Source organism: Camelus dromedarius, chromosome 15 (genome assembly GCF_036321535.1).
Source record: "Camelus dromedarius isolate mCamDro1 chromosome 15, mCamDro1.pat, whole genome shotgun sequence".
In the NCBI taxonomy this organism is placed as follows: Eukaryota; Metazoa; Chordata; class Mammalia; order Artiodactyla; family Camelidae; genus Camelus; species Camelus dromedarius.
Genome location: NC_087450.1, coordinates 14,608,204 through 14,634,694, shown reverse-complemented (window position 1 = coordinate 14,634,694; position 26,491 = coordinate 14,608,204). Strand labels below are relative to the sequence as shown.

The 26,491-nt window shown below is 40.7% G+C and overlaps 1 protein-coding gene across 2 annotated transcripts; it reads right to left on the bottom strand.

Moving 5' to 3' along the window:
- Positions 1 to 15,560: 15,560 nt before the first annotated feature.
- FBXO48 (F-box protein 48) lies at positions 15,561 to 26,312 on the bottom strand. 2 transcript variants are annotated; one of them, XM_010979906.3, is made up of 5 exons: positions 26,233 to 26,312; positions 25,865 to 26,071; positions 25,378 to 25,501; positions 24,505 to 24,846; positions 15,561 to 24,045 (listed from the first exon to the last, which is right to left on the bottom strand). In XM_010979906.3, exons 4-5 carry the CDS (start codon positions 24,808 to 24,810, stop codon positions 23,884 to 23,886), a joined length of 468 nt encoding a protein of 155 aa, XP_010978208.1. In that variant the 5' UTR covers positions 24,811 to 24,846; positions 25,378 to 25,501; positions 25,865 to 26,071; positions 26,233 to 26,312; the 3' UTR covers positions 15,561 to 23,883. The 2 variants fall into 2 exon arrangements, with proteins under 2 accessions (XP_010978208.1, XP_010978209.1); XM_010979907.3 differs by lacking the exon at positions 25,865 to 26,071 and having other exon boundaries at positions 26,233 to 26,303.
- Positions 26,313 to 26,491: the final 179 nt, after the last annotated feature.

Sequence of the window (26,491 nt, the reverse complement as noted above, 5' to 3'; positions counted from 1 at the left end):
CACATTTGCTACTGGACTTGGTTAGAGTCGCATTAAGTTTCGGAGGAAAGATGCACAAGAGTGTTTCTGGGGAGGCTGGGTGATACGGCCCATCTGTCACTTACTATGTTTGCAACACATCTGAGTATTGGCTTCTTTGTCCCTAAAATGAGAATCAGAATGTCCATCTCTTAGGATTGTTGTAGCACTCGAAAAATACCTGTCAGTCCCCTGGCCCGTGTGGGCACTCAACAGATCCTAGTTTCCTTTCTTCTGACCCCTAAAATTAGCCTTGCCGATTAGAAGTCCCGATCACGCACTGACACCACAACACTTCGGATCCAGACTAACTAAGGACAAAAATCCCTCCTCCCCTCAAGAAGGTGGAGCTGGGATGAAAATCAGGGACTATGATCCCTAACCCTGCCCTCCACAATGATTATTTCTCCCATTCATTTTTACACCCTGTATAACCAACTTGCCAGAGTTATTCAGCACAGCTGATCGCCTGAGTCTGCCCTCTCTCCCTTTGAGAGCGTACTACCTATAGCTTGATAAATCCTCACTTTACTTTCTTGACCTCCGTGTCTCTGAATTCTTTCTGTGATGAGACAAGAACCTAACCACCGGCTGCGAAGGCTCTGTAGCAATGGCTTTGAACTTTTGGTCTGTGTCAGAACAGCCTTTGGAATCCCTTCCCTGAACATAAGCTTGAGCCTCAAAGTCAGGGATTCTGACTTCATCACTGGGCAGAGGGGCCTGTAGATTTGCACTTCTACATTTTGTTTTTAATCAGATGGGTAATTTTAATCAACAGTAAAGTTAAAAACTAAAAACTAAAAACTACCAATAAACTGTGTGAATCCCCACCGCCTCTAGTGTAGACATTGAATTAATAGCCATGCTTAAAGGCCTTTCAAGAACTGGCCCCCACTTGCCTTCCTAACTGATTTGTCCCTTGCCCCCTGACCACTCCAGACATCTGCCCTCTCCCTGGTCCTTGGGAGACCGGGACACTTCTGAAGCCTCCTCCTGCTCATGCATCCCCAAGTTCTAGAACCCTCTCGATTCCCTGTCTCTTTGGCTCCCTCATTCTTATTCCTCCTTGGCCCAGCTTAATGCCTTGGCTCCCCGTTTCTCTTGTACGTCGCTCCACGTCCGTGGCAGACCTTATCCCTCTGAACTTCTCCATCATCAATCTGCAGCAAGCATTTATGAATAATCATATACCGTGTTGGTTGAAGCTGTCCACCATGATTCCTGTTTTAGGGTTTGTGTTCTTTGGGGTCAGAAAAATATCTGTATATACAATTCTTTCAATCCTTCTTAACACCTAGCTCAGCGGTTGTGTGTAGCAGGTGCCCTAGAAATAGCTGTTGGTGGGGTAATGTGAATGAGGTAATTATTAGTCACGGTCAGGAGGCTCCTTCCACACCGACTGGAGCTTTGGGGGACCACCGTGGCTGTCATAGCAAACACTTCCTGTCTGCTCCCACCATGCTAAGTACTTTGCAGACGTGAACTCAGTTAATGTTCATAACAACCCAAGGAGATTTATAGCATATTATTCTCATTTTGTGGATGAGGAAATTGTGGCACAGAGAAGGAAAGGGACTTGTCCAAGGACACACAGCTAGGAATTTTCAGCGCTGAAGGTCTAGCTGGGTCTGGCTGGCTCCAGAGTTCATGCTTTTAACTACTACTTTTAACTTTCCCTTCATAATAAGAGCCGGAGTTTAATGAGCTCAGACTTTAAGTGCCAGGAACTTTGCTACGTACCACACAAGATTTTCACCTAATTTGTACAACAGTTAATGCAAGGCTTCTGCATCCACACTTGACAATGAAGAATATGAGGTTAATCAAAATAACCTAAGAGCCCCAAGCCCACTACTTAAGGACATTCAAACCCAGGTCAGCCTGGCTTCTAAATCCAAGTGCTTAAGCGCCCTGCTCTGTCGTAGATACCGCTGGTTCTAGCCACCTTTTGGCTGGCTCTCTTGTTGCCATGGGAACACCCCCGCTTGCTACACCCACCGCGCATGCTTATCAGCTTCCGCAGCACTTCCGGCTAGGCCACGGCCAACTCCCAGGCCCTTCTTTACCTAAAAGGAAACCTCTGTTGTCAGATATAGCTTTGCAAATAACTCTGCCCTGCCGTGCTCATATTGGTTTTGAGGCTTCTGAATATATATATATATATATATATATATATACACTTGTGCCTTTGTGTGTGTATTTAAACTTTTTTAACCTAACTGTACTGATATCACTGGGTGCATGCAAAGGAAAAAAAACAACAACAACACTATGTGGTCAAAAGTCGTGTTTTGTTAATAATAAGAAAACAAAACCTAATGAAAAGGTGGGCCATTTTACCGAAGAAGAGGTATGGGTGGCTGATTAAGCACGTGAAAAGATGCTCAATATCATAAGTCATCAGGGAAACGCAAATTAAAACTGTGATGAGATGCGAGTGCTTGCCTAGTAGAATGGCCAAAATTACAAAGACTGACCACCCCAAGTGTCAAAAAAGTGCGAAGGAAGTGAAACTCTCCTACGCTGCTGATGGGAAAGCAAAATAGTTACAACCACTCTGGAGAACAATTTGACAGTTTCTAAAAAAAGTTTAATGTGTACCAGCCAGCCCACTCGTGGACAGATACTTAAGAGAAATGAAAACATATGTCTATACAAAACGCATACCTGAATGTTCATAGAAGCTTTGCCTGTAACAGCCATAAAATGGAAACAACCCAAATACACAATAAAAGGTTAATAGAGAGACAAATTGTGTATATTCATACAAAGGATTATTATAAAAATAAATGAACTACTGATACATGCAACACAGATGAATCTCAAAATAAGTATGCTGAGTGGAAAAAGTCAGACAAACAAGAATACATACTGTATTATTATGAAATTCTAGAAAATGTAAACGAATCTATAGTGACAGAAAACAGATCAGGGGTTGCCTGGGGCTGGAGAGGAGGCAGGATTTGGGGGAGCAGGTAGGAATTTCAAAGGACTGGACATTTTTGAGAGTGATGGATGTGTCCATTTACCTTGATTGTGGTGATGGTTTTGCAGGCATATACTTACGTCAAAGCTCATCAAGTTGTATGCTTTAAACATATGCAGCCTTTTGTATGTCAGTTATATCTCAATAAAGCCATGCTTTGCACATAGGAGGCTTTGTATTTGGGGTCTGGCAGACACAAGTGCCCTGTAGCATGGGTAGCTGCTCATGACTTTCTTGGCTGGGACTCCCTGCTCTCAGCACTCCCGAGGGGCTAGTCCAGAAGTCACCAGGATTTAAAGCACTGTCCCTTGTCTCCTTCCATAGTGGGCCGAGGAGCACCTGAGAGTAAAATGTGGATACCCAGAGTGCTTTGGGAATGTTCAGGATAACCCAGAGTTCTTGCTCTTTGAATATTAAACAGGCAGCTTCTTAATATCAAATCTTTAGCTTGACAACCTTCTTAAAGTTGCAAGGCCAGGCCCCTGTCTTCCTAAGGAGTGTGATGAAGCTATGTGAGATTCTCTTTGCTGAGTGAGGAGTCTGCATTACTGGAGGCAATGATAGCCTTCTGGTCTTCAGCTATCATTGCCCAAGGCAGGAGAAGGAAATGGGGAAGCTCTTCTCTCTCTCTATTTTTTTTTTTTTTTTTTGGTGGATCTCACAGGTATGTTTACTCATACATGAGGGCAGTGGCATGTCTACAAGTCAACAAGACGCCCCACGTTCCCATCCAACACAGCCAGACCGACGTTCCATCCACGTAAAGCTAGCTAATGGTGAACATGAGCAGGCGCAGGACTGGAAGCTTTCAAGATTTTACTTCTTTTATCAGCACTCCTGATTTTTTAAACAATGGAGCCCATCAACCCCATCCCCACCCAACTCTCCTGGTAACATTCTTAATAAGGTTTCAAAGCATCTCGACGCAGGATCAGCAGCTCAGGTGGCCCCAACCCACAACCAACAGGAAGCTCTTCTCTTAAACACTCCATCCCTCTTCCTCCCCCATCTCTCACATTGATCTCCTGCCTTGTGACTTGCCTCTTTATCTTTAAACTGGAATATAGAAGAAAGTTCCTGTTATTTGGGAGTTTTGATCAGTGGGGTTTTGTTCAGCCAAATGCTTCCTGTAATTCTGATAATCAAATTTCCCTCTGAATGGCGGCTCAGAGGAAATAGATTGTCTGATGTACGCGAATCAGTGAAGCTGAACAAGCTTCCCAAGAAAGGCCACGATGACAGAAAAGTAGTGCGTTTGCTGGTGAGCTCGCATGAAGATTTAAGCGTTGTCGGCTTCACGTTCAGACAAGGAAGACTGTCATTCTTCCTCACAGGGCACTTCTGATGCGAGATCAACCCACTGAAGTCAAACAATTTTAAATGATTCTGAATTCTTCCACCCCCACTGCAGAAGGGGGTTTTGTCTCATAGTCAGGAGGGAGATCAAATGCCACACCTACTTCATCAGTTCCTAACTGACCCCTCTGAGCCTTGAATCTGCATCAGAATATGGAGAGACTGGCACCTATGTTGCAGCACTGAGGTAAGGATAAAATAAAATCACAGAAGTGAAATGACTGACGCTGGCATGGAGGTCAATATACAGTAGTTTAACAAGGTGGTAAAATGAGATTCTTTCTGTCTCTGTTCAGCTAATGTCCTTAAAAGGTCCAGAACAAATAGTAGATGACAGGTACTCTCATATCAAAACTTGCTAAAGGAGAACAAAAGCCAGATGTGTGAACCTTGGCTCTTCTCCTGTCTGGGGGAATCTAAGAAAGAAGAACTTGGAGAGATCAGTTGGAAATTAAGGAGGTTGTTTCGTTGGGGAAAAGACTTGTAATGCAGTGGAATTTTCCTTTCCACTCCGTGGGGGTGGGGGGAGGGTACTTCCCTTCACCCCAAGCAGACCTTCAAGGGCTTCAAGAAGACTCTGACCTTGACCTGTATCCAGTGGACCTGGAAGATGATCACTTGATTGGTGATCAAAAGAACAGCCTGGTTAGTGGAAAAGATGATACATCTAGATAGGAAAATACTAAACCTAAAGTCCTGGGTAGGAGTCACTGCCCAGTAGCAGTTGGGGATGTACAGGAGTGGAGCGAAGAAGAAGGGTCAAAGTGGAGTTTGAGGTTTTGGAGTCACGAGCTTGTCTGTGGGTATTTGAAGCTGTGGTAATGAGAGAGGATGCCCAGGGAGAACAAGAGCCCACGTATTCATCCACTCATGTGTTCACTATTTACTGTGCACCCATGATGTGGGAACTGAAGAAACGTGAGCTCAACCTGGGTAAGTGTATACATTAAAGACAAACAAGAGTGTAAACTCTTCTTTTAAGACACTTGATTGCACAGGGAAATAGATACATAGCTGATAGAGATGGGATAGAAAACCAAGAGAACACTTTTCAATGGTGAGAGAGACTTTATGGAGCTGGAAATGTAGTTGAATTTCACCTACACTTGAAAAAGAAAGTTTCCTTGTCAATGAAAGAAATATAACAAAAATTTCAGTTGATTACATAACAATGTTAAAATTTGCAGAGATTTTGATAATCTTTATTAATGATTATAATGGACAGTTCATTCACTTTTACTATCTGATTCTTCTGCTCTGTGAATAATGGACTTAGAAGATTTCTGCTTCAAAAGAAATGTTGAGGAAAGTCTAGAAGACTGGCTAAAGACTCTGTACTGAATGAATAACTAAAGAATCTGGGGTTTTCCTTTTTCCTCGGAGGCAATGGGGAGCCATTCGTTCAAGGGATGGAGGTAGCTTGGAGGAAGGTGACTCATGGGCTAGGAAATCAGTTAGTGGACTCTGGTGGCTCACCTGCATGGGATGTATCAGAGGGTAGGTAGTAAAAATAATGATAAACACAATCATGTCAAAGCAAGAATCCACAGATGGCACTGTCTGAATAAGATGGTGAGAGTTAAGAGGTACTCAGAGAGGACTGTAGTAATTTCATCCTCTGAGAAGAACAGTTCCTTAATCGAGAAAAGAAAATCGTAGCATGAGGGCGTGTTCGGGACATGAGTTTGTTGTAAGGAGAGAGAGTGGAGATTGAGGATCTGCAGTCCTAGGAGACAGATGTGATCACCAGAGGAGGATGCGTAGAATTAAGAAATTAACACAACTCTATGTTGACAAGCAGGACGACCCGTGGATGGAGATCAGGAGCCGGAAGAGGGGCCAGCAAAGGGGTTGGCAAGACACGGTCTACAGAAGCTTAGAAACAAGTGTGATTCCGCAAGAAAAGGGAAGTGGGCAGCGGTGTCACAGGCATGGTGGGTGAGAAGGCTGAGGCTTCATGTAGGCTGCTGGGTTTGGTCATGAGAGCTAGCAGTGACCTTCAAGGGAGAATTTTCAGAAGGACGGTGAGGTGAAAAGTCACAGCACAGAGAAAACGGTGAGGGTAAGTAAGTAAAAAGAACAAGCAGTGGTTGCGGACGATTCACTCTAAAAGCATGTCATGGTGAATTACAGAGAACTGCTTTGTAGCTTCCAGGAGTAATAGGACCTCAGATGGTAACTCAGAGTAACTCACTCATTTATTTGCTCAACGGGCCCATGTTAGTTCATTAGTGCTTGTTCTTTCCTAGGTGATTAAGGCAGCACGATCCCCACTGCCAGGGAGCTTGCGATCTAGTGTGCAGGGACGGTCCGTAAACAATCGAGACAACTTCAGACACTGAATGTGCTACTGATGAAAGTAAACAGGCACGAAATAAGCACCTTCTGGCCTGTGGAAAGAGAAAGTGCATAGATCCCAGGGCAGGACTGAACGCCGCGTCATCAAGGAACACAAAGAAGGCCAGTGTGTCCGGGGCTTGATAAACTAGGGGGAAAGTGATAGGAGACATCAGAGAGACAGGGAAGGAGCTTGGGTTTCATTCTAAGGGTGAGAGGACATCATTGATGGATTTTAGAGAAGTGACGTGATTCACCATTTGTGGATTTTAGAGAAGTGACAACTTTCAAATTCTCTTTGGCTGCTTCATGAAGAATGGACCACAGGAGGCATGTATTAACGCTCGGAAACATGGGAAGTTGCTGAATCATTCAGGCCAAGAGTAAGACTTGCAAGGACCAGACTAGTAGCACTGAAGATGGAGAGAAAGGGTCGGATTTGGGACGTGTTTTGGCGGTAGAACGATCAATCAAGACCTGCTGAATGATGCTGGGTTACGGGAGAAAGACAAAGGAAGGCTGACTGCGAGGTGTTTGACCTGACTGACTGGACAAACGGTGGAAACGTTTACTGATGTGGGAAGACCGGGGGAGGCACAGATGTGGGATGTGGTAGGTCAGTAGCGTCAGGGGTTGATTTTGCTCATATGTTTCATGTTCTGAGTCATCCACGTAGAGGTGGGGTTTGGAGGACTGGTCAGAACAAAGTGAGAGATTTTTCTCTTAGTGGGGAACTCAGTGTTTGTGGACTGAGAGTAGGAATACGCTGGAGAGGAGAAGAAAGGAGGAAGTGAGGAGAGTTTTGGAGGAGGCGGTGAAAGATTGGATCACTGGCCCAGACAGAGCATGTCATGGAAAGCAGGAGGGGTACTACTGATGTGAAAAAGGAAATTGAGACAGTTGTAGAAACAGAGTTCTTTAGAGGTTGAGAGGAAGAAAGAGGGTGGAGTTTATGCTGCCTGCCCTCTGACATCTCTCTAAAGCAAGAGAGGAAGGCACCTGCCAAGGATTTAAGTGAGAGGCAGATCTAGAACACCCAAGAAAGAGGGTCCCCTGGGGGCTGAGATTCAGACCTAGTTGGGGAGGCTGTTGCCCTGGTTCACTGGATGGTGGAGAAGTCATTCAGGTGCCCTACTGGTGGAACTTACTGGAAATCTACTCTCCAGGGTGCTGGGGAAAGCTATCGACAGGGAAATCTCAGAGGAGGGATTCTGCTGGAAAATGGGTGGTACTAGAGGAAGACACTGGCCAACAGGTACCGCTGATCACCATGCACTTAGGAGCCTGGTGCTGGAGAGAGGGTGCACGTTGCAGACCCTGCAGAGAGAGCACACTGGGACCTTAAGCTTGAAATACTCAAGATTCAAATTCAAGGCTGTTTTCCTGCCTCCTCCTTAAGGTGATACCTGCTTGTGTGAGGGGAGTGCGGTGTTTATAGCACCAAGGCAGTTGGGAAAAGATATTTGGTTGGAATGAATTTTTTAAAAAGCTTTTCCTGTATTTCAGAAAATGTCTTTCTAAATCTTACCCTTATATTTCCCTACTGTCTTGTTAACTTTGATGTGAACTCCATCTAGTCCCGCAGCTTTGATTTAACTGAACATAAAATTTCTTTCCTCTCCTAGTAAAACTGAGCACTCGCTAATGAAAACGTTGTCTTTCATAACTGTTATCTCTAAAATGGGTATCAAATGCCTAGTTTGGGACTAAACACTGAACACGGTTTCCTTTTTTTTGTAGCTGGGTTCTGCTCCCCGCTCTGGAGAGGCTAAGGGAGTAATAAAAATGGCCCAGAATAAAAAGTGCTTCTGTTAATATTTCAAATGATTATCCTGCATAAGTTACTCTCATAGACACTACGTTGCATGATAGAAACCAGCCTGCAAAGAATATATATTGCATGATTATATTTATGTAAAGTTTAAGAAGATCAGGCAAAATTGATGCTCGTATAAGTAAGAGTATTGATTACTTTTAGAGTTGTAGTGTATAATCTGAGAAATTGCAGGAGAGAATCTTATAGAATGCTGGAATGTTCCATAACTGGGTGTATTAATATGGGGAAGACAAATTTATGATCTGTACACTTAAGATTAATGTGCTTTTTGAATTTAATTGTGTTGTCTTTCAATAAAAATTTATTGTAGTAGTTTCCTTTTACTGTTGTAATAAATTACCACAAATTTAGTGGCTTAAAATAGCACAGATTTATTATCTAATCATTCTGGAGGTTAGAAGTCCAAAATGGGCCTCTCTGGGCTCGAATCGGGGCGTCTACAGAGCAGTCACTGTTCCTTCCTGGAGGCTCTGGGGGTGGGGGACAACCATGTTTTGTTTTGTTTTGCCTTTTGGAGCTCCGGAAGCTTCCCACATTCTTTGGCTCAGAAACCCTTTGCGTTTTCAAAGCCAGCAATGGCTCGGTTGATGCCATCTCTCTGGTTCCGACTCTTCTGCCTCGCTCATCCCTGTTTAGCACCCCTGTGAATGTATCCAGCCCACCTGAATAATCCGGTACAATCTCTCTATTTTAAAGTCAGTGGATTAACACCTTCATTTCCTCTCACTACATAGCCTAATATACAGGTTCCAGGGAATAGAATCTGCACGTCTTTGAGGGGGCCGTTATCCTGTCTACCACAATTATTATTCTATTATAGTTTCTTACCTTGTAGTGAAAGTTTTCAAGATAAAGTCCCAATCAAAAAATTTTTTTATATTATTCACCATAAAAATTTGATCCCACTGAGACAGGACTGAAGGGGGCAGGGCACAACCATTGAAGGAATGACACAGCCATTGAGGAAGGACAAACTGGTTAGAACCAAGATGGCAGGAGATTCGACTTCCAGCGGACCTTAAGCCTCACGGGACACCCTCAGGCGCCATGACAGTTCCTAGGCTGACCATAAAAGGTCAAAAAGTAGGTGCGGCCCAGTTCCTGGTAATTCCCAACCATTCCCCAAAATGGTTGGAAAAATCCTGCTGCTTGAAGCATAGGAAATTACTGAGCGCATGAGAACTAACAGCCCCCAGCCTCATGGTTGTCCTGTCTCTTGCCTTCGGAGGTGGCCTGCACTCTGTCTACTGAGTGTGTATCTCTCTAAATAAACTTGCTTTCACTCTGCTATGCCTCGCTCTTGAATTCTATCCCGTGCAAGGCAAGAACCGATTCTCCAGCAACATCATTTTCCAGGGGTGCTCTTTGAGGGCTCAGGTGCTCATAATGCACCTCGTGACGAGCCAGTCTCCTGTCCTGGCCATTCTTTGAAATCAAATAGAGAAAATTCAGCTGTAAAAGGATAAAAAAAACCCAGGTTTCTGTGGGGAAAAAAACAGCAAAATGCACTTGAGAAAGAAAAAAATTAATCAGCTGTGACTTCCATCTCGAGAAAACCAAGGTCAATACATCCTTCAAACAGTTTTATTTTCCTTTTGATGGAGAAGGACCTTTCCAGGAGCAACACAAACAGGCAGCCTCCTTGACCTTGACCAACCTGGAAGGCTGGCTGTGTCGTTAGAGTGGAGGGGGGGGGGGCCTTTGCTTTCCGGGAGTTCTGCCCTTCGGCTGTGACGCCATTCCCCTGGTCAGACAGCCCAACAAATACCCTCAGGGGCAATGATCCAGTCTACCCTGCGCATTTTTCAAATTTTTAGGCAATACTTATAAAAGAGCATATTTTCTAGGCAAGACAAGGCACACAATTAACGTGGCTTATACTGCTTTTAATTTTAAACAAGGTCGATGGTAAGTCCTCACTCTCTTAACTGCCACATAGATTCTCTGAAGTCCCGACGGGGAAGCACTGCCGACTACGATGCTGGAGGTGATGGCACTAAACAACCTGGTAGTTTTGTAATCCTGTATAATTTGTAGGTTAGAAAACCAACTGGAAGTTTGACCGCAAATAAGGCAGTAGGCTGAAGGCTGAAAAAATCCCAAGCTTGGATTTGACTGGGAAAAAAAAAAAGCTTAGGGTATAAAGATGGAAACTTTAGAATAGAGAGTCTAGTACTGATTTTTCAAAGCATGTCACTGTGAAATTTAAGAACATCAGAGAAGAAAAGAAATAAAAATAGGGCACATGTAAGGAACTAGGAGTAAGGATGCTATTAGTCTCCTCAACAGCAATATTGAAACTGGGTACCAGAGACTAGGAAAGACTACAGTATAGTTCTTACCAGAACGCTCTGAGATGGATATTTACATCTTGTTAGATAAAAGGGTGGGTGTGGGGATGTTTGCAAGACATTTGCCTTGTTGATTCTAAAAATATGTTCTGTAGTCAAAGTTGAGGTTTTCATCCTTCTTGGCAGATTAATAATTATGCTGTATCTAGTTACTGTGAAAATACCCTGGCCAGTTGCTTTTCTTTCATTTCATTTATTTAATTAATACCCATTCAAAATATTTATTGAATAACCACTAAGTGCCGGGGACTGTTTCAGCTGCTGATCTCATTGAGTTTATATTCTCGTTAAATAGATAAAATTATAATATAGTGATAGTTCTTACATACAAAGTTAGCTACCAGGAAAGAAGAGTTGGGGGTGAGAGGCTAAGGGTGCTCTTTTAGTGAAAGGAGTTGGGGAAATTCTCTCTGATAAGATAGCATTGGAGCAGAGACCTAAAGGAAGAGATTGAGCCATGCTGATATCTGGGGGAAAAGCATTCTAGACAGATAACAGCAAGTGCAAAGGCCCTGAGGTGGGAGTATGCTTGAGGAACATCAAGGATGCCTGTAGGGCAAAGCAGGAGTGGGAGGTGGGAGAGAAAAAGATCCTGAAGATAAGATCAAAGCAGCAGTGGAGTCCTGGTCATATAGGATCATTTTTGGAAATACTACAAATAAATACAAATTTTCATGCAATGTGTCCTCTAAGTGCGCAGGCATTTTTTCAACTCTTGAGCAATAATATTTCCAATTAGATTTATACATGCAATAAATCATACCTGTCAATTTCTTAGACACAAAAATGACCCCTACATTATTAAACCAATGGTCCCTGTCATCCTATTATTTGACCTAGTGGTATGTGGAGTCATTGATGCCTAGTGCCTTTTTAAAGCCTTTCACTTTATTTCCTAGTTTTCCCTCTACTTCACTTCTCAGTCCCCTTTGCTGGCTCCTCTTCATCTTCTTCATCTCTGAATAATGGAGTTTCTCAGGGCTCTCAGGGCTTGGACATTTTCTTCATCTACTTAATCCTGTGCTGTGAACAGTCCAAAAATTTCTAATATAATCTGATCAAAATGATTATGCTCCTGTGATGGTTAGTGTTAATGCTGGGCTTGTTACAAAACTTAAATTCAGAGGCAGAACATGATCCATACAAATGTTCATGACAGAGTCACCAAGAATACTCTGTCCTTGAAATAAAAGACGGGAAACACTACGGATGCCTCACGATGAACTCAACATGGCCCCATTACTTAATACCCAGACAGTCGTATACGCTGCTTAATAAATCAGCTGCACAATGTGGCTGCAGCAATTAAATGACTTAGTTCTGCAAAATGTTGAAGAGATTGCTTGACGTGTAGAACAAAACAAAACAGCAAACTTCTTTTATGCTATTAAAAAAAGAAAGCCTAGGTTGGGGGGGGGTAGCTCAGTGGTAGAGCACATGCTTAGCATGCACGGGGTCCTGGGTTCAATCCTCAGTACCTCCTCTAAAAATAAATAAATAAATAAACGAATTACCCGCCCCCCCCAAAAAAAAGGTAATAAAAGATACTTATAAAAAAACTTTCCTAGGCCTTAAAAAAAAAAAAAAAAGAAAAAGAATGCCTGCCTTAAATAACCAGCAAGTTTGGATCAAAGACTTGGCCATTTGGTTGACATTTCAGCTTATCACACTGAACATGATCCTGTGTGGGGATTCATAAATGGTGACATAAACATATTACACAATCTACTTATTCCTGGAGAAATCTTTCTTGAGGAAACTCGATTAGCAAATAATAATCTGACCCACTTTGCTTCACTGAAGTCAGTCTCCAAAAATAGGAATCATGGTATGAAGTATAACTGTGAAGCTAAGAACTAAGTTTCAAAAAGTTCTCTGATTTCAGACGTGGTGAAAATGAACTGAGACTATTCTTTTTACCATCTAACTGAATATTCATGGAATGAAAAACTGCTACCAAGGGGAAGTTACTAAATTGCAGTTCAACAAAAGCATAAAAAAGAAATGAAGAGATGCCAGAAGAGCAGAATTTTATAATTATCTTTAGAGTGGTTAGTCTAGATATGAAAACCATGGGGCAAAGATTGTATCTGCATTCGGAAATACCTGTGTTTGTAATCAGCAGATTTCAGTATGAATAAAACTAAGCACCTCTCTCTTACTTAAAAGATTTAAGGCTAATTTCTGCGAACTGGAACAAGAACTGCAAACCTGACAGTGACATCTTAGGGAGGAAGGAAATGCGTGAGATTTTTAGTTCCAGACTAAAGGCGCAACCAATTAAAAAAGGAAAATGTAATTTAACAGAGGTGATATTGAGAGAAAAGTAATATTGTGCCTTTCCTGGTATATGACCATCTCCCTGGTTAGACTTGGGGGTGATTTTGATCTGTTACAGAGGCAATGTGAGAGTAAGAAAAGGGTACTATTCCTTTGTTTGCCATTCTTTGAGATTTACAGCAAGACAGTAGGCTTGAAATCTAGTTCATGGTGAGAGAGAGAGGGTTTAAGTTTTCTGAAGACCTGAGCACTGAGACCACGGAGTGTGTAAGCCCAGGAAAGACGGGACTCCTGCTGGAGTGGCCAGATGGTGAGGCCAGGATGTGGGAAGCGCTGGTGGTCATGAAAGCCGCACATTCTGGTTGTGGGATTGTGGGGAAAGGCGGAGAGAAAGAATCAGGAGGGACTGAAGAAGTGTGTTGTGAATGTCCATCTTTGGGCCTTGGTGTGGAGAGTGGGAAGAGGCAGGTAAACTGAAGGGAGGATGGCTTTTCCTGCTTCCACTTGGAGATTCTGGAAGAGACTCCTATGTGGAGGCTCCGTGGCAAACCGGTCACCCAGCACAGCCGAGAGAGCTGCTGGGCAAGGCCGAGGAGGAGGCAGCTCTGGCACAGACACAAGCCTTTCTTGGCTCCATGTTGAGAGCCAGTGGGCTTGCCATCACCACGTTGAAATGAGGACTTTTAGGCAGTTGGGTGCGGAACCCACTCTGGACACCACAGGCCAGGAAAGCTTAGCTGAGGAATGACAGTAAGTGATCAGCTTGGCCCAGTTTGCTTAGGGCTTCCTTGGTTTTCAAGCTAAAGGTCCTGCATCCCTAGAATCCCTTCAGGCCTGGGCAAACCTGGAAGGCTGGCCACCCTGCCTGAAGGACGAGAAAGAGCCTGCTTTGCAAAGAGTAGGAAACAAGCACCCTGGAAGAAGGAATCGCATGTGCAAAGGCTCTGGGGTGGGCCAGAGCTCGGTGTGGTCAGGAAAGGGTCAGGTGAGGAGGAGGAGAGAGGCAGGGACCAGGTCAGCAGGGGGGGAGGCTCTGGGAAAGAGTTCTGATTCATCTGAGGTATGATGGAAAGATAGATATTGACAGGTTTTGCACAGGGGACGACATAATTTGATTTATTCACAAATCACTTTGGCTTCTATGATCTCATGGGGTTTTGGTTTGAGCAGCTGATACCTGATATGTTGCAAGAGGGAAAATTGGAGGAAGAAGAGGTCCTTCCTGCCTAAATCTCAGCCCCTTATGTAGACGAGCTATGTATGGCACAGACCCTAGATTTTAGAATACGGAATAGAATAGATCTTAGAACTCTTTCTAAAGAGCAGTCATTCCAGCATCTCAAATATGCTTTTTACATAAGCAGGAAGTGAAGGAGTTGTCATTTCTGAGTTTCTGGTACAACCCAGTTAACATCTATTTTTGGAGAAGAACACTGACTAAGACAGATGATCTGCCAGGCAGAGCCAGGGAAGCAAGCGGAGAGCCGGCTAGAAGGAGGAGCGCACCCCACATTTCTGTCTGTGGTGTGGCTCTCACCACAGCTGGGTTACTCTTAGACCCATAAATCTTGCCTGTCGTTACAGTTCGGGAGTTAAAAACAGATTTAAAAAAGTTACTATGGACACAAGAGAAAACAGTTAAAAAGAAAAACATGTGAACAGAAATTTAAGTTAAGAGAATAAAAAAGGAACTATAAATAAGAGGTCTGAGCCCAGAATGACTCAGAAAATTAAAGTAATACAGTTGATTAAAAATTTAAAAAAATAAAATAAAAAAGAGGGATGAAAATGGACAGAACTAAAATGTTAAACACAGATTAAGGATAACAATTAGGGCTAAATAAAAAAGAATATAAAAAGGCTAAAATACATACTGTAAAGTCAAGAATAGAAATGGTGAAAAGTTAAAATTCTAGAGCCCAAGGTTTAGAAGGATAAAATCATGACAAAGCCAAAAGAAGCTAAAAGATAAATGCAGAGAACAAAAACAGAGGTGACAAAAGACCAAAGGAAGAAATGTGCAAAATCAAAATGTTAAAACTTGTTAACATGTAACTCCAAATCCCCAAGTATTTATGGAACGAAGGTCTGGAAAAATACGTTCCCGTTACCTAAAAAGAGACAAACGCTGACAAGTGACATGCGTTACCAGAGTGACCTCTGGGCTGAAGTAGCCCCCAGGGGTTGGGGTCTTCAGCAAGCTTCTTGAGGGCAGGGGTGGTCTACTGCCAGGCTCTGTGATTCTGCAAATGCCCCTTTAACGCCAGCAGCAGGCAGGCAGCCTAGACTGTTACTACTAACTAGTGTTAGTGATATTTCTATTACCCTAAACCTGCTCCTGTTTGCAACTGCACAAAAGTGTACAATACAGAAAACACCAGAAAGACAACATTCCTTGAGTATCAATCAATGTATTTTTTTTTAAATTGAAGTATAGTTGATTTACAATGTTGTTTTAGTTTCTGGCATACAGCATAGTGAATATGCAACAATTCTCAACAAAATATTAGCAAACCAAATCCAACAATGCATAAAGAAAGGATCATATACTACAGTCAAGTTGGATTTATCCAGGGTCACAAGGATGGTTCAATACACACAAGTCAATGTGATACACCACATCAACCAAAGGCAGGACAAAAACCACATGTTCATCTCAATAGATGCAGAAAAAGCATTTGATAAAATTCAATACCCACTCATGATAAAAACTTTTATCAAAGTGGGTATAGAGGGAACATATCTCTTTAAATATCTGTCCATTAAACTTGAGTGGTGACTTTTGTATCACCAATATACTGTGCTCTCGGCAGGTTCAGGAAAGGAGTCATATGGAGTCAAAACTAAGTCATATTGAGATACAATTTTACATTGTACTTGGGAATATTTTGCTTTCCATTCTGAGATGTAGATACTGTATACATAATAAAGTGTGTAATTCAGAAGATAAATTTCAAAGCTTACACATGACAGGTGTGTTTTCAAATGAAACGGAATCTTGCATGTGAATTTTGATTACCTTGCTCGACTTCCCAAGGTCCCTGGCTCACTCTTTCTGCCTAAGAGAGTTTCAAAGGGAAAGGATAAAACATGATTCTAGAAGTGTCTTGACTCCTGGCTGAATTCCTTTTCTAGTCTTTTCATATAAGGGAGCAGAATTTATTCACAATGTTAGTAAAAGGCTGAGAAATTTCTTTACCTTTAAAGACTGTTAAACCATAAATGTCTAATTTTAAGCTTTTGGAACCAACTTCAGAGCTTGCATTTCATTACCTCAGTACAATAGACTCACAACTACAGCCCAACCTCAAAGGACTGCAGAATCAGCGGAGGCACGGAGCTGAAGATGTGGAGAACAAACCCATGGAAAATGAAACAATACCCCCATGGAAAAACATCTGCACAGAATAATGACGTGGACTTTTTTTTTTTTTTTTCTGGACCAAAAAAAACATTGAATTCAGATGTTTTTAATTGTGCCTTTGGCGATTAAGGTGGAAACCCACTGGGCGGTCAGGGCAGGACTGGAGGGCGGTATAAAGTGAAAATCTCTTCATTGGAGAGGATTATATTTTCTGACATCTTAACTTTTTTGCTGTAGAATCTGTTTATTATTTTTGGATTATATCCTATATTCTCTTCCAGGAAAGACTCCACTCGACTCTCAGTCCAACCAACCCTTTCACCTGGGATGGGCAGGGCTAGTTTCAGTTCTGTCATTTGTAATTAAAAGGGTTTAGACAAATTCTGATGTCTGAAATTTTCCAGTCAGTTAACAAAGTTGAAATGAACTGTTTCCTCTCTGGCTCAAGTTCTTTGTCTAAGTTTCCATAGGAATAGCGCTCCCTCTGCTGGCAGCCGGTTAGCATTCACCAGGTCTCAGGAACTGTGTGGCAGAAAGTTTGAGTCAGACCCAGGGTCAGAGTCTCTATCCCCCATGTAAAAGCTATGTCATACCATTTAAGTTACTTTGCTTTTTTTGAGCCTTCATGTGTGCATCTTTAAAACAGTGATGGCAAAAACTACTTTTCAAGACTTTTATGGGTAAATGGCCACATAAAATGTACTTAATTCATGAAAGATATTATTATTGTATAATAGATAATTATAGATAAGAAAGATGCTTGTTCATCAAGTTTTTCAAAGTTGCAGCATATGATCTTCAATATTGTTGGTTTTCTGGGTCTGAGAAAATACACGTGTTATGTCAACCGAAGAAACCATTGTTATAGTGTGTAGAAGAGTAACATAGTATTTGTAAAGTTCTTAAACATTCTCAGGTGAGAAATGCACAACTTAATTTATAGATTTAAAGTCCCTTAATAAATTTCATTACGCATTCCTAATAAAAAGTATTAGATAAAATAGAAATTAATGGATATTCCCTTAACGTGATTATATATACACAAATTATAGATACAGATTTAGATATATAATAGAAAGAGGAAATGTTATGATGGAGAAATACTGGAAGCATTACCACTAAGGTAAGGAACAAGGCAAAGATGTTCACTGTTTAACATCATGCTGGATGCATTAGTCAGTGTACTCATTCAAGGAAACAATACGGACATAAAATATTGGGGTTAAAAAAGTAAAACTGCATTTGCAAGTCCTGTGGTAATACATCTGGAAACCCCAGGGGAATCAATAATAACACTAATATGAACAAAAGAATTCAATAAGTTAGCAAGCAACAAATGTACAATGTCCAAAAATTAATGCTGTGTCTGTATGTGTGTGTGTGTATTTGTGATGGTAACCTATTAGAAGATAAACGAGGGGGAAATCTCACTTCCAATAATAGCATAGAAGATAAAAATACTTGAAAAATAAACTTAAAAAGAAATGTACAAAACCCATATGAGGAATAACGTAAAATATTCCTGCAAGAAAAATTCCTTGGTCTGCGGTAAGATAATTTGACATCCTAAGTATGTAACTTATCCCTAATTTAACACTACTTTCATAAAATTTCAACAAGTGTTTTTCTTGAAGCTAGACAAGATTCTGAAGTTTGCATGGAAAAATGAACATACATGCATATATAGGAAAATATATTAAACACTAATATATTAATTTAAATATTAAATATGAAATACTATTATATTCTCTATAACCAAAACAGTATGGCATGAATAGATGGATAGATTTGGAACATAACTGAAAATTCAGAAATAGGACCAAGTAGACCTTATTAATGGGTAAAGTGGCATCTCAACTGACTGGGTTAAAGACAGACTTGTTAGAAAACAGTGTCAGGACAACCGCACAGTTATTTGAAAAAAAAAATCATTTGGGATCCGTAACATACATCATACTCCAGGACAAACTCCAAATGGAAAAGTGAACTAAAAACATACTAGAAAAAAAAAAAAACCCCAAGTTAATTTATTTATAGTCTTGCTGTGGGAAACCCTTTTATAATAAGCTCATCATCCAGATGCGATAATGAAAAACATCAACAAAGTTGACTACGTTAATAAGAAGAAGTTTTGGGAAAAAAGCCACTTCAAGCAAGATCAAAAGACAAGTGACAAACTGGGAGAAATATAATTGCCACATACAATAGACAAAGAGCTAACTTCTATTTACAAAGCATTCAAAACTTGAGAAAAGCAAAGACTTTAAAATACAGGTGCCTTTAAACGTATGAACCTAATTCATGACAAGAGAAATGCAAATGAAATCTACAATGAGGATGTTATCTCAACTTTCTTGTATGTTTGAAAACGTTCAAAATAAATCATTGCCAAAAAGCTACATTAAGATATTTCTCACTAACAGATTGGCAAGCATTCAAAAGCTCGAAATCATACTCTTCTGTGATCAATTGAGTGGCATTTGGATCTGAGCTGAGTATTAAGATAATATACAATTGTATGAAAGTTAAATTTCTTGGGTATGATTATGGGGTTGTGGTTGTATTAGAGTGGGTGTATGTCCTGAGGAAATACATGCTGTGGTTATTTATGAGTAAAATACCATGAGGCCTGAAAACCTAGTTTGAAATACTTCAGCTCAACAAAAGTGGTGTGTGTGTGTTTATTATAGAGCGATTGTGTATCAGAGATATGTGGCAATGCGTGGAGGCATTTTTGTGTCACTATTTGGGAAGGGGGACTCCTGGCATCTAATGACTAGAGGCCAAAGATGCTATTAAACATCCCGCAAGTACAGGACAGCCCCTTAAACAACCCAAAATGTCAACAGTGCCAAGGTCTAGAAACCTGCTATACAGAAAGCAAATGTGGCTAAAGTTAACAATTGGATCATCTGGGCTGATTGTATCATTAAATTATTCTTTCAACTTTCTGTATGTTTGAAAATTTTCAAGACAAAACATTTAGGGAAAAGGTAAATTTTAAAAATATATCATAAAAGAAATCTAGGAGAGAAAAAAGAAGCTGAACTGACAAAACAATAGGCCACACAGGAAAAAACAATGCTAAAAAGTCTTTAAAAATTATTATAATTAACTTATAAGAATAAAGAAAAAAACAAAATCCTGCCTAGGCTTCTTACTGGCGATAAAAAACACAGACACTGCATTGAGTTAAGAAATTTTCAAATGTGACTTTTAGAAAGCTTCTTCTATGATTTTATGTATTTCCCACAAGGCTTTCACTGTGTGATACTCAAATAGATAATTTTGTCATATTAAAACTAAATCAAAATGAGCAAACTGGGAAACCAGCAGTCAGTTTCTTCCCTGCAGAGCTCAGAAGACCCGTAGCTGTAAAACAGGCCTCAGAAAATGGTTATGAAAATTTTTTTCCTCGACAAGTTAGTGTTTACGGTAACAGGGCATAATTGGTGTGGTTTGCAAACCTCTAGTTTTATTTTATTTTATCATCCATTCTGCCCTGACTGGCAGGGACTAGGGAGGTGTTGGAAAATGTGAAAAGGGCTTACTAAAAATGTGGGGTTATTTATAGTATGGTTGAATATAAAAATATTATATATCTATCTATAATATATAGAGAGCTTTTGTTTGGGGGGGTATAGCTCAGTGGTAGAGCGCGTGCTTAGCATGCACAAGGTCCTGGGTCAATCCCCAGTACCTCCATCAAAATAAACAAAGAAAGAAACAAACTTGATTACCCCACCTCCTCTGCCAAAAAATAAACAACAACAAAAAAATGCTGAGCTTTTGTCAGAACTGATTTGCATCCTTGCTTTGTACTCTGACCTTTTTCGGTCTTATTCAGTCTCTACCATTCTTACTCTTTCTTCCTTTTCCTGCCTTGTTTTACCGTGTAGAGGAACAATAGAATGGGTGATTTTTTTTTTTTTTCTGGTAACACTTCCCACTGTACTTTTCATCCCCAATAAGTCGCCCTCCACCTGTGAAGACAGGCATCCAGAGCTTTGTGGGGAGGGTGGATCCAGCTAAGAAGAAAGGAATTAGCTGCTTTGAATTTCAGAAGACTTAAAAAAAAATCATTCAGTTTAATTACTGTTTATCCAGAGGTAGTTTGTCCGTCTTCTTTGACTGCTTTCATTGTTCTCTTTGTCTTTACTTTTCAACAGATTAACTCTGATTAACCATTGGTTAAACTTAAATAGGGATTGTAAATTAGATGATATTAGTGAATTAATATAAAACATTTTAGATGAGAAATATTGTCTATAGGAGAGTGTACTTACTCTTAGGAGATGAAAGCTGAAGTATTTAGGGGTGAAGTGTCATGTCTGCAACTTATTTTCAAATGCTTCAGCAAAAACAAATAATAAAATGTGGAAACGTTAACCACTGGTGTATTTAGGTGAAGGGTATACGTAAGAGTTTTTTTGTCATATATTTTTACTTTTCTGTGGGTTTGAAATTTTTCAAAATGGAAGGTTGAAGAACAGTCTTGGCTCTTTTGTTTGAGTTACTCATTCTCATAGAAGTTTTTAATTCGTTCAAAATAAAAATTTAATAAGCACCTACTGTGTATTACATACTTTTATAGGTGCTGGGGAGGAGGGTTGAACTTGATACATGAGATCATTCTCTTAACTATCAGTTTCCTCAGGCATAAAATGGGTATGGAGTAATAGTACCCCCCACATAAGCACAAGGCTTGGGGCAGAGTAGGCATTCAATAAATGTTGGCTATTGTAATTAATCAACTTTGTTCATTGCTGATCTAAGTTCATCCATTTGATGGTTTTGGTCTTTCAACTCTAAATAAAAATGTGTGATTGTCAATCTTATGGATGATTCTTCCCAAGCCATTTCTTAGTGTTACTCCTCAACTTATTTTTATTACTATTACTAGGGCATTTGAAGTTTTGGAAAGAAGATATCATATCAAGTCAAAGCAAAGATGAAAATTAGCGGTTAGGGGTGTATTTTTCAAATTAGGCTTGTATACATGACAATTCTAAGGTAAATTTTTATTGATGATTATCCTGGTCTAAGATTGTTATAAACTAGAGGCAACTAGAGAAAGATTCCTAAATTAAAAAAAAAAAAAAACAAAACAAAACCAAAAAACTAGATCTTGAGCTGGTCAAGTATTTTTTAAAAATCGGAAATTCCTTAATCCTCTGTCCCCAATAAACTTGTCTCTTTTTACAAACTGGGTGCACATGACATTTTATCTCTGAGTAAAAACACCCCTTCCTTCCTTCCATTCTGTTCCACCTGCACATGTTCTCAGATGCCAATGGCTTGGTCTGATAAATGTACAGTTCATTCTAAGCCCATTCCATAAAAGGTATCCAAAATTTTCCCTTTACTATAGACTGTGATCATAGCTTATAACTTAGCTTATAAAGAATTGTTTTCATAGTATAGAACTAAAAAAACCTAAAGATTAGTCATATAACAAAATAATGTTTAAAACTGATTGGGGGTGACCCAATAATTAAAAATAATAAGTGATATTTCTGGGTTAAGTTTATTTTCAAGTGTTTATTCAAAAAATTTAAAAAATGTTTACTTTCCTGTTTTTCTCTCACAGCTTTGGAGAAGATGAGAATAATTCACATATCAGCATTCATATCAAGCTTCTCATATATTTTATGGATTGTACATTGCATTTCAATACAATCTTGTCCACTAACAATATGATAAATTATTTTTATTATACATTCTGGGTAGGATTAAAATAAATAATAAAGAAATAATTTAATACATCTTTATGGAATACCTACTGTGTTCCATGTTTGGAAATACAAAAATAAATAAATGGTCCCTGCCATTAAAAAGCTCACAGTCATTGCTTCTCGGCCTTTTGGCTAAGATCAAGTGTAAAAAGCTCATAGTCTAAAAGGGGAGACAGACAAACAGAACAGACAATTTAAGGTAGTATGACAGTGCTGAGAACGGTATGCACAAAGAACTATGGGAAACTTAAGAGGGTCGGGGTCACTTAATTGAGGACTGTAGAAGTTAAGGATGGTTTCCAGGTCAAGATGATGAGTTTTACAAATGAGTTTGCCAAGAAAAGAATCAATGATGGGTGAGAGGAAGACCGTTCCCACGGCGGGATTACAGGACAATCTTAGAGAGTGGACTGCCCGATGTTCAAGGCGCCTTCCAACTCTACGAAGACAGCAGGCGACAATCAAGCATCGCCTACTTGACCCAACAAAAGGAGTTTGTACAGTGTGGGGCATCCTTCTGATATTTGCCTATTCGTTAAACCCTGGTTTCCTGGACTCCTATTTTTCATGCTGTCGAGCACAATTTAAGGAGAAAAACCCATAATGACTACAATGTTTTGTAAACACTTTTAACTACGGTGCTGGCCACAGATTCAAAATGAACAATCGGGTACAGTGAGTACTATATCACCTAGTTTTAAGAAAAAGAGAAAAAAAGTTAAAGGTTCTTACAAAGCAATAAACTTCAACAAAGTCAAGTATGTAGGTTTCTCTAAAATAATATTTTTCTTTCTTTTGAGAGTGGAGGGAAAAAGGAGTTGAAGTCCTTTGTCGTGGTTATGCACCAGTAGTACACTAGATGGCGCTCTAAGGCTGTTAGAAAGATGGTACGTTTTACCAAGAAAAATTGGTTGGAGGCCTAGATGGCAGTTAAGTGCTCTGGAAACTCTCCATATATTTTCAGCCCTGAGAACAATTCCAGGTTTGTAGGCAAGTAATGGGGAATCTTAATCTCAAGTTTTAGCCCTCTGGTCAGATTAATTTTAAACTAAACCACAAGTTTAACACATTTTTAAAATGGTTTCAATGTTTTGACAGTTCAATTCGATTCCCTAGAAATGAAAACTTTAAAGTTACTGAAATATAAATTTACTATACATTTAAACACAGTGCTATTAATTTCATTTAGGGAGTCTTCCCATGAACCTAGTTATGTCTACTAATTATAAATCTCTAAGTCAGTTTCTTCAAATGGCTTCCTGAATTTTCAAATTATCATTAAGTAAAAAGCACCAATCGAATTGTCTTGTCATTAATGCATTGCAACCGACTAACACAAATACATGAAATAGTACATTCTGAAATCACTCTATTAGTACAGTTTAAATAATATTTCATGATTTTTTCACATTACAGTTAAACCAGAAACATTTTTTTGCTAAAGCATGCAATAAAAACAAAGCTTTATTTTTATATTTTCTACTTAGTTTTCTTTTAAATGCTAAGTAGTAAAAAGGCAAACCAAAAAATGGACGGTTAAAGATATACCTTTTACAACCTCAAGAGTCATTTTACTTTTAAACTCTCAAAGTTAGGAGATCTGTGTGTGATTTTTCTGCTTATCTTTCCATTTCTGCTTCTAAAATTTCCCCCCATGTGTCCGCATCCATCGGGTACATGATTTTTTCTGGTAGGCTAACAGGAGAACATATGTTGCTGTATCTGCCACTTAGCCAGTCATGTTTCACTTTACTCTTCTGGTAATTCCTCAGGAGTATTACCTGAAAGAGGTAAACCAGCATTGTCAAAGAACCTAGTAGGTGGTTGGTGGGTGAGTTTGTCTGAAACTAGAGAATGTGACTGACAGGGCTGAAAAGATTACATATTGACATTGATATACACATATACCAGTAAGTGTGTGTGTGTCTGTGCATGTATCACGGAGTGAGCCAGAGTTTGGTGGGGGTCTGGATAAGGTGGAGTGAAATGAAGCAGCCACTTCCCTTGTGGTTAACAGAGGTGCATGCCTAAATTTAGGATTTTAAAAAATGTAAAAGGATGGACGAGAGAGCATGTGACTTGCAGGAAAAGAATTATAATTCAACTTTAACCCCCAAAGCCAACACACTCTGTACGTCACTCTGTATGCGATGCTCCCTCCTCCGAGCAGAGGGTGGAGTGGGCTCAAAACTGCCACCACGTTGTCAAAAAACACTGCAGACGACAAGGATGAAACTTACCCTCCAAGGATAACCACTTTCTACATCATCATCGATCTCTCTTTGGCACACGGCTCTCAGAGTCAGGCAATGAGGTTTCCATAAGGAGTTGTTGTTTCTTATTACATGATTCCAGCTCCTGCAAGTCATCGAAGCCCTGCACAAACTCTGGACGTCCAGCTGACTGAAAATTTTAAAAGTAACTTCTGGAGGCAGCAGATCCACAAAGTTATTCTGACTCTCTTTTTTTCCCTTCTCAGTATCCACAGAGTTCGATTCTATGTTAGAAACTCTTGAATTGTTGTTCCTCTTGGAGTTTTTCTTCATAGCTTGATGTTTTAGTAAATTATCGTCATATGTAGCCTAAAAGGCAAAGATTAAAAACACTCACTCTCTTTAGATCAGACTCTAGATCCTATCTGGAATGTAGAAGAGGTTGAGGTCTGGGTTATAATGACATGAAGTCTCCAATAGTCATTAGTTGTAAGATTAATATTTTAGAAACGGCTTCTTCAACATACATATATATGCATGCATACATGCATAGTTAATTATAATCTAAGTTAATCATAAACTAAGATAACAGTCACGAGGCCAATAAGTAACAGTGACTAAGAACTATAAATAATGTTTATAACTCAGCTAGATATAGTATGTGACTAAAGCTTTAAGTTCAGTTTCAGCTAATTTACCGAAGGTACATTCTGAAATGAGTTGAAAGAATGGAGCTATTTTTGCATGTGAAGACAGTTCTGTTTACTTAAAATCAGTTGATTCCATTTTGCACTTCTTTTTATAACGAGGGGTGGTGGTGCAGGAGGGGTTTCAGAAACAGCTAAATACTTATTTCAGCTGAGCTAGTGACAAATCCCCCTTTCCAGGTGTGCTACTCACCTATATGTTTCTGGACTTGCCAAGACCACAGACGCTTCCATTCATTTGGTTGTTTGTGATCCAAGTTAGTTACGGTGGTTAGAATTTTAATGACTGTGTTCAACAGAGAACTTCCCCTTGACAGCTTGGGGAAGTAAGAAAGCAAACTGGTAAAATCAAGTTTTTGCCACCAGCTCCGTCCCCACCCCCCCACCCCACCCCCAGCAATACAAACCAAAGCCAAACTACTCTATTCTTGAAAATAGTAGTTACTGTGCATTTAAATGCACATTTGTACTTCTCCCAGGAGCTCAGTGGGAATAAAGTGTGTGCTCCCGCTAGTCATTCCACAGGAGGCAGATGAAGGCTTTTTAATTGAACACTCGGGGGTGACTTGGTGAGGTTCCCAAAATCCCACTAGGCATTTTTCTTCTTCCAGGTCCAGTTTTGCCTGGATGCCTAGAAAGCTATCCCCTTCTTCTTTATGGACCAAACTTTGCTGAATTACCTCTCTATGTGGGTGAGCGCTCACCCCTGTTTCAGGTGTCACACAAAGAGAGGGATCTTCGGATCCCGAGCCGACGCCCGGCTCTCGGGGAGCCCCCACCCCATGTAGACCGCGCAGGTCGGAAGGAACGGCCCCACGTCCCATCTGAGCCACTCTCCTGGCGTGCCCCGCGCTGGCGGCAGCTGCTGGAGTCCAGGGAACACTGCACTGACAGGTAAACAACGGAAACAACCGTCAGCACCGACTGTCACCGCAGCTCCCGACTGTCACCGCAGCTCCCGGCCGCCGAGGGAGGCTGCGCCAACGCCAGGGCCGCGCCCCGAAGCACGACCGCCATACGTCAGCCGGAAGGGAAGACCCTCCCCTACCTACTGGGCCGCAGCGACCACTCCTTCCGCGATTTAAATTCGCCGAATTCGAATCCTTCCCCGTAGTCCCTCAAGTCCCGCCCACTCTAGCTCCGCCTTGCCGACTCGATTTCGCACAGGCGCAGAGAGGAGCGCGCGTTGCCTCTTGGGACAGGTAGTTTTCTAAGGGCGTCTCAGTTCAGCAACCCTGCGGAAGTGGGGCGCGCCGAACTACAAGGTCCGGCGTCCTCCGAGCCGTGTGGGCGGCGAGAACGGCTGG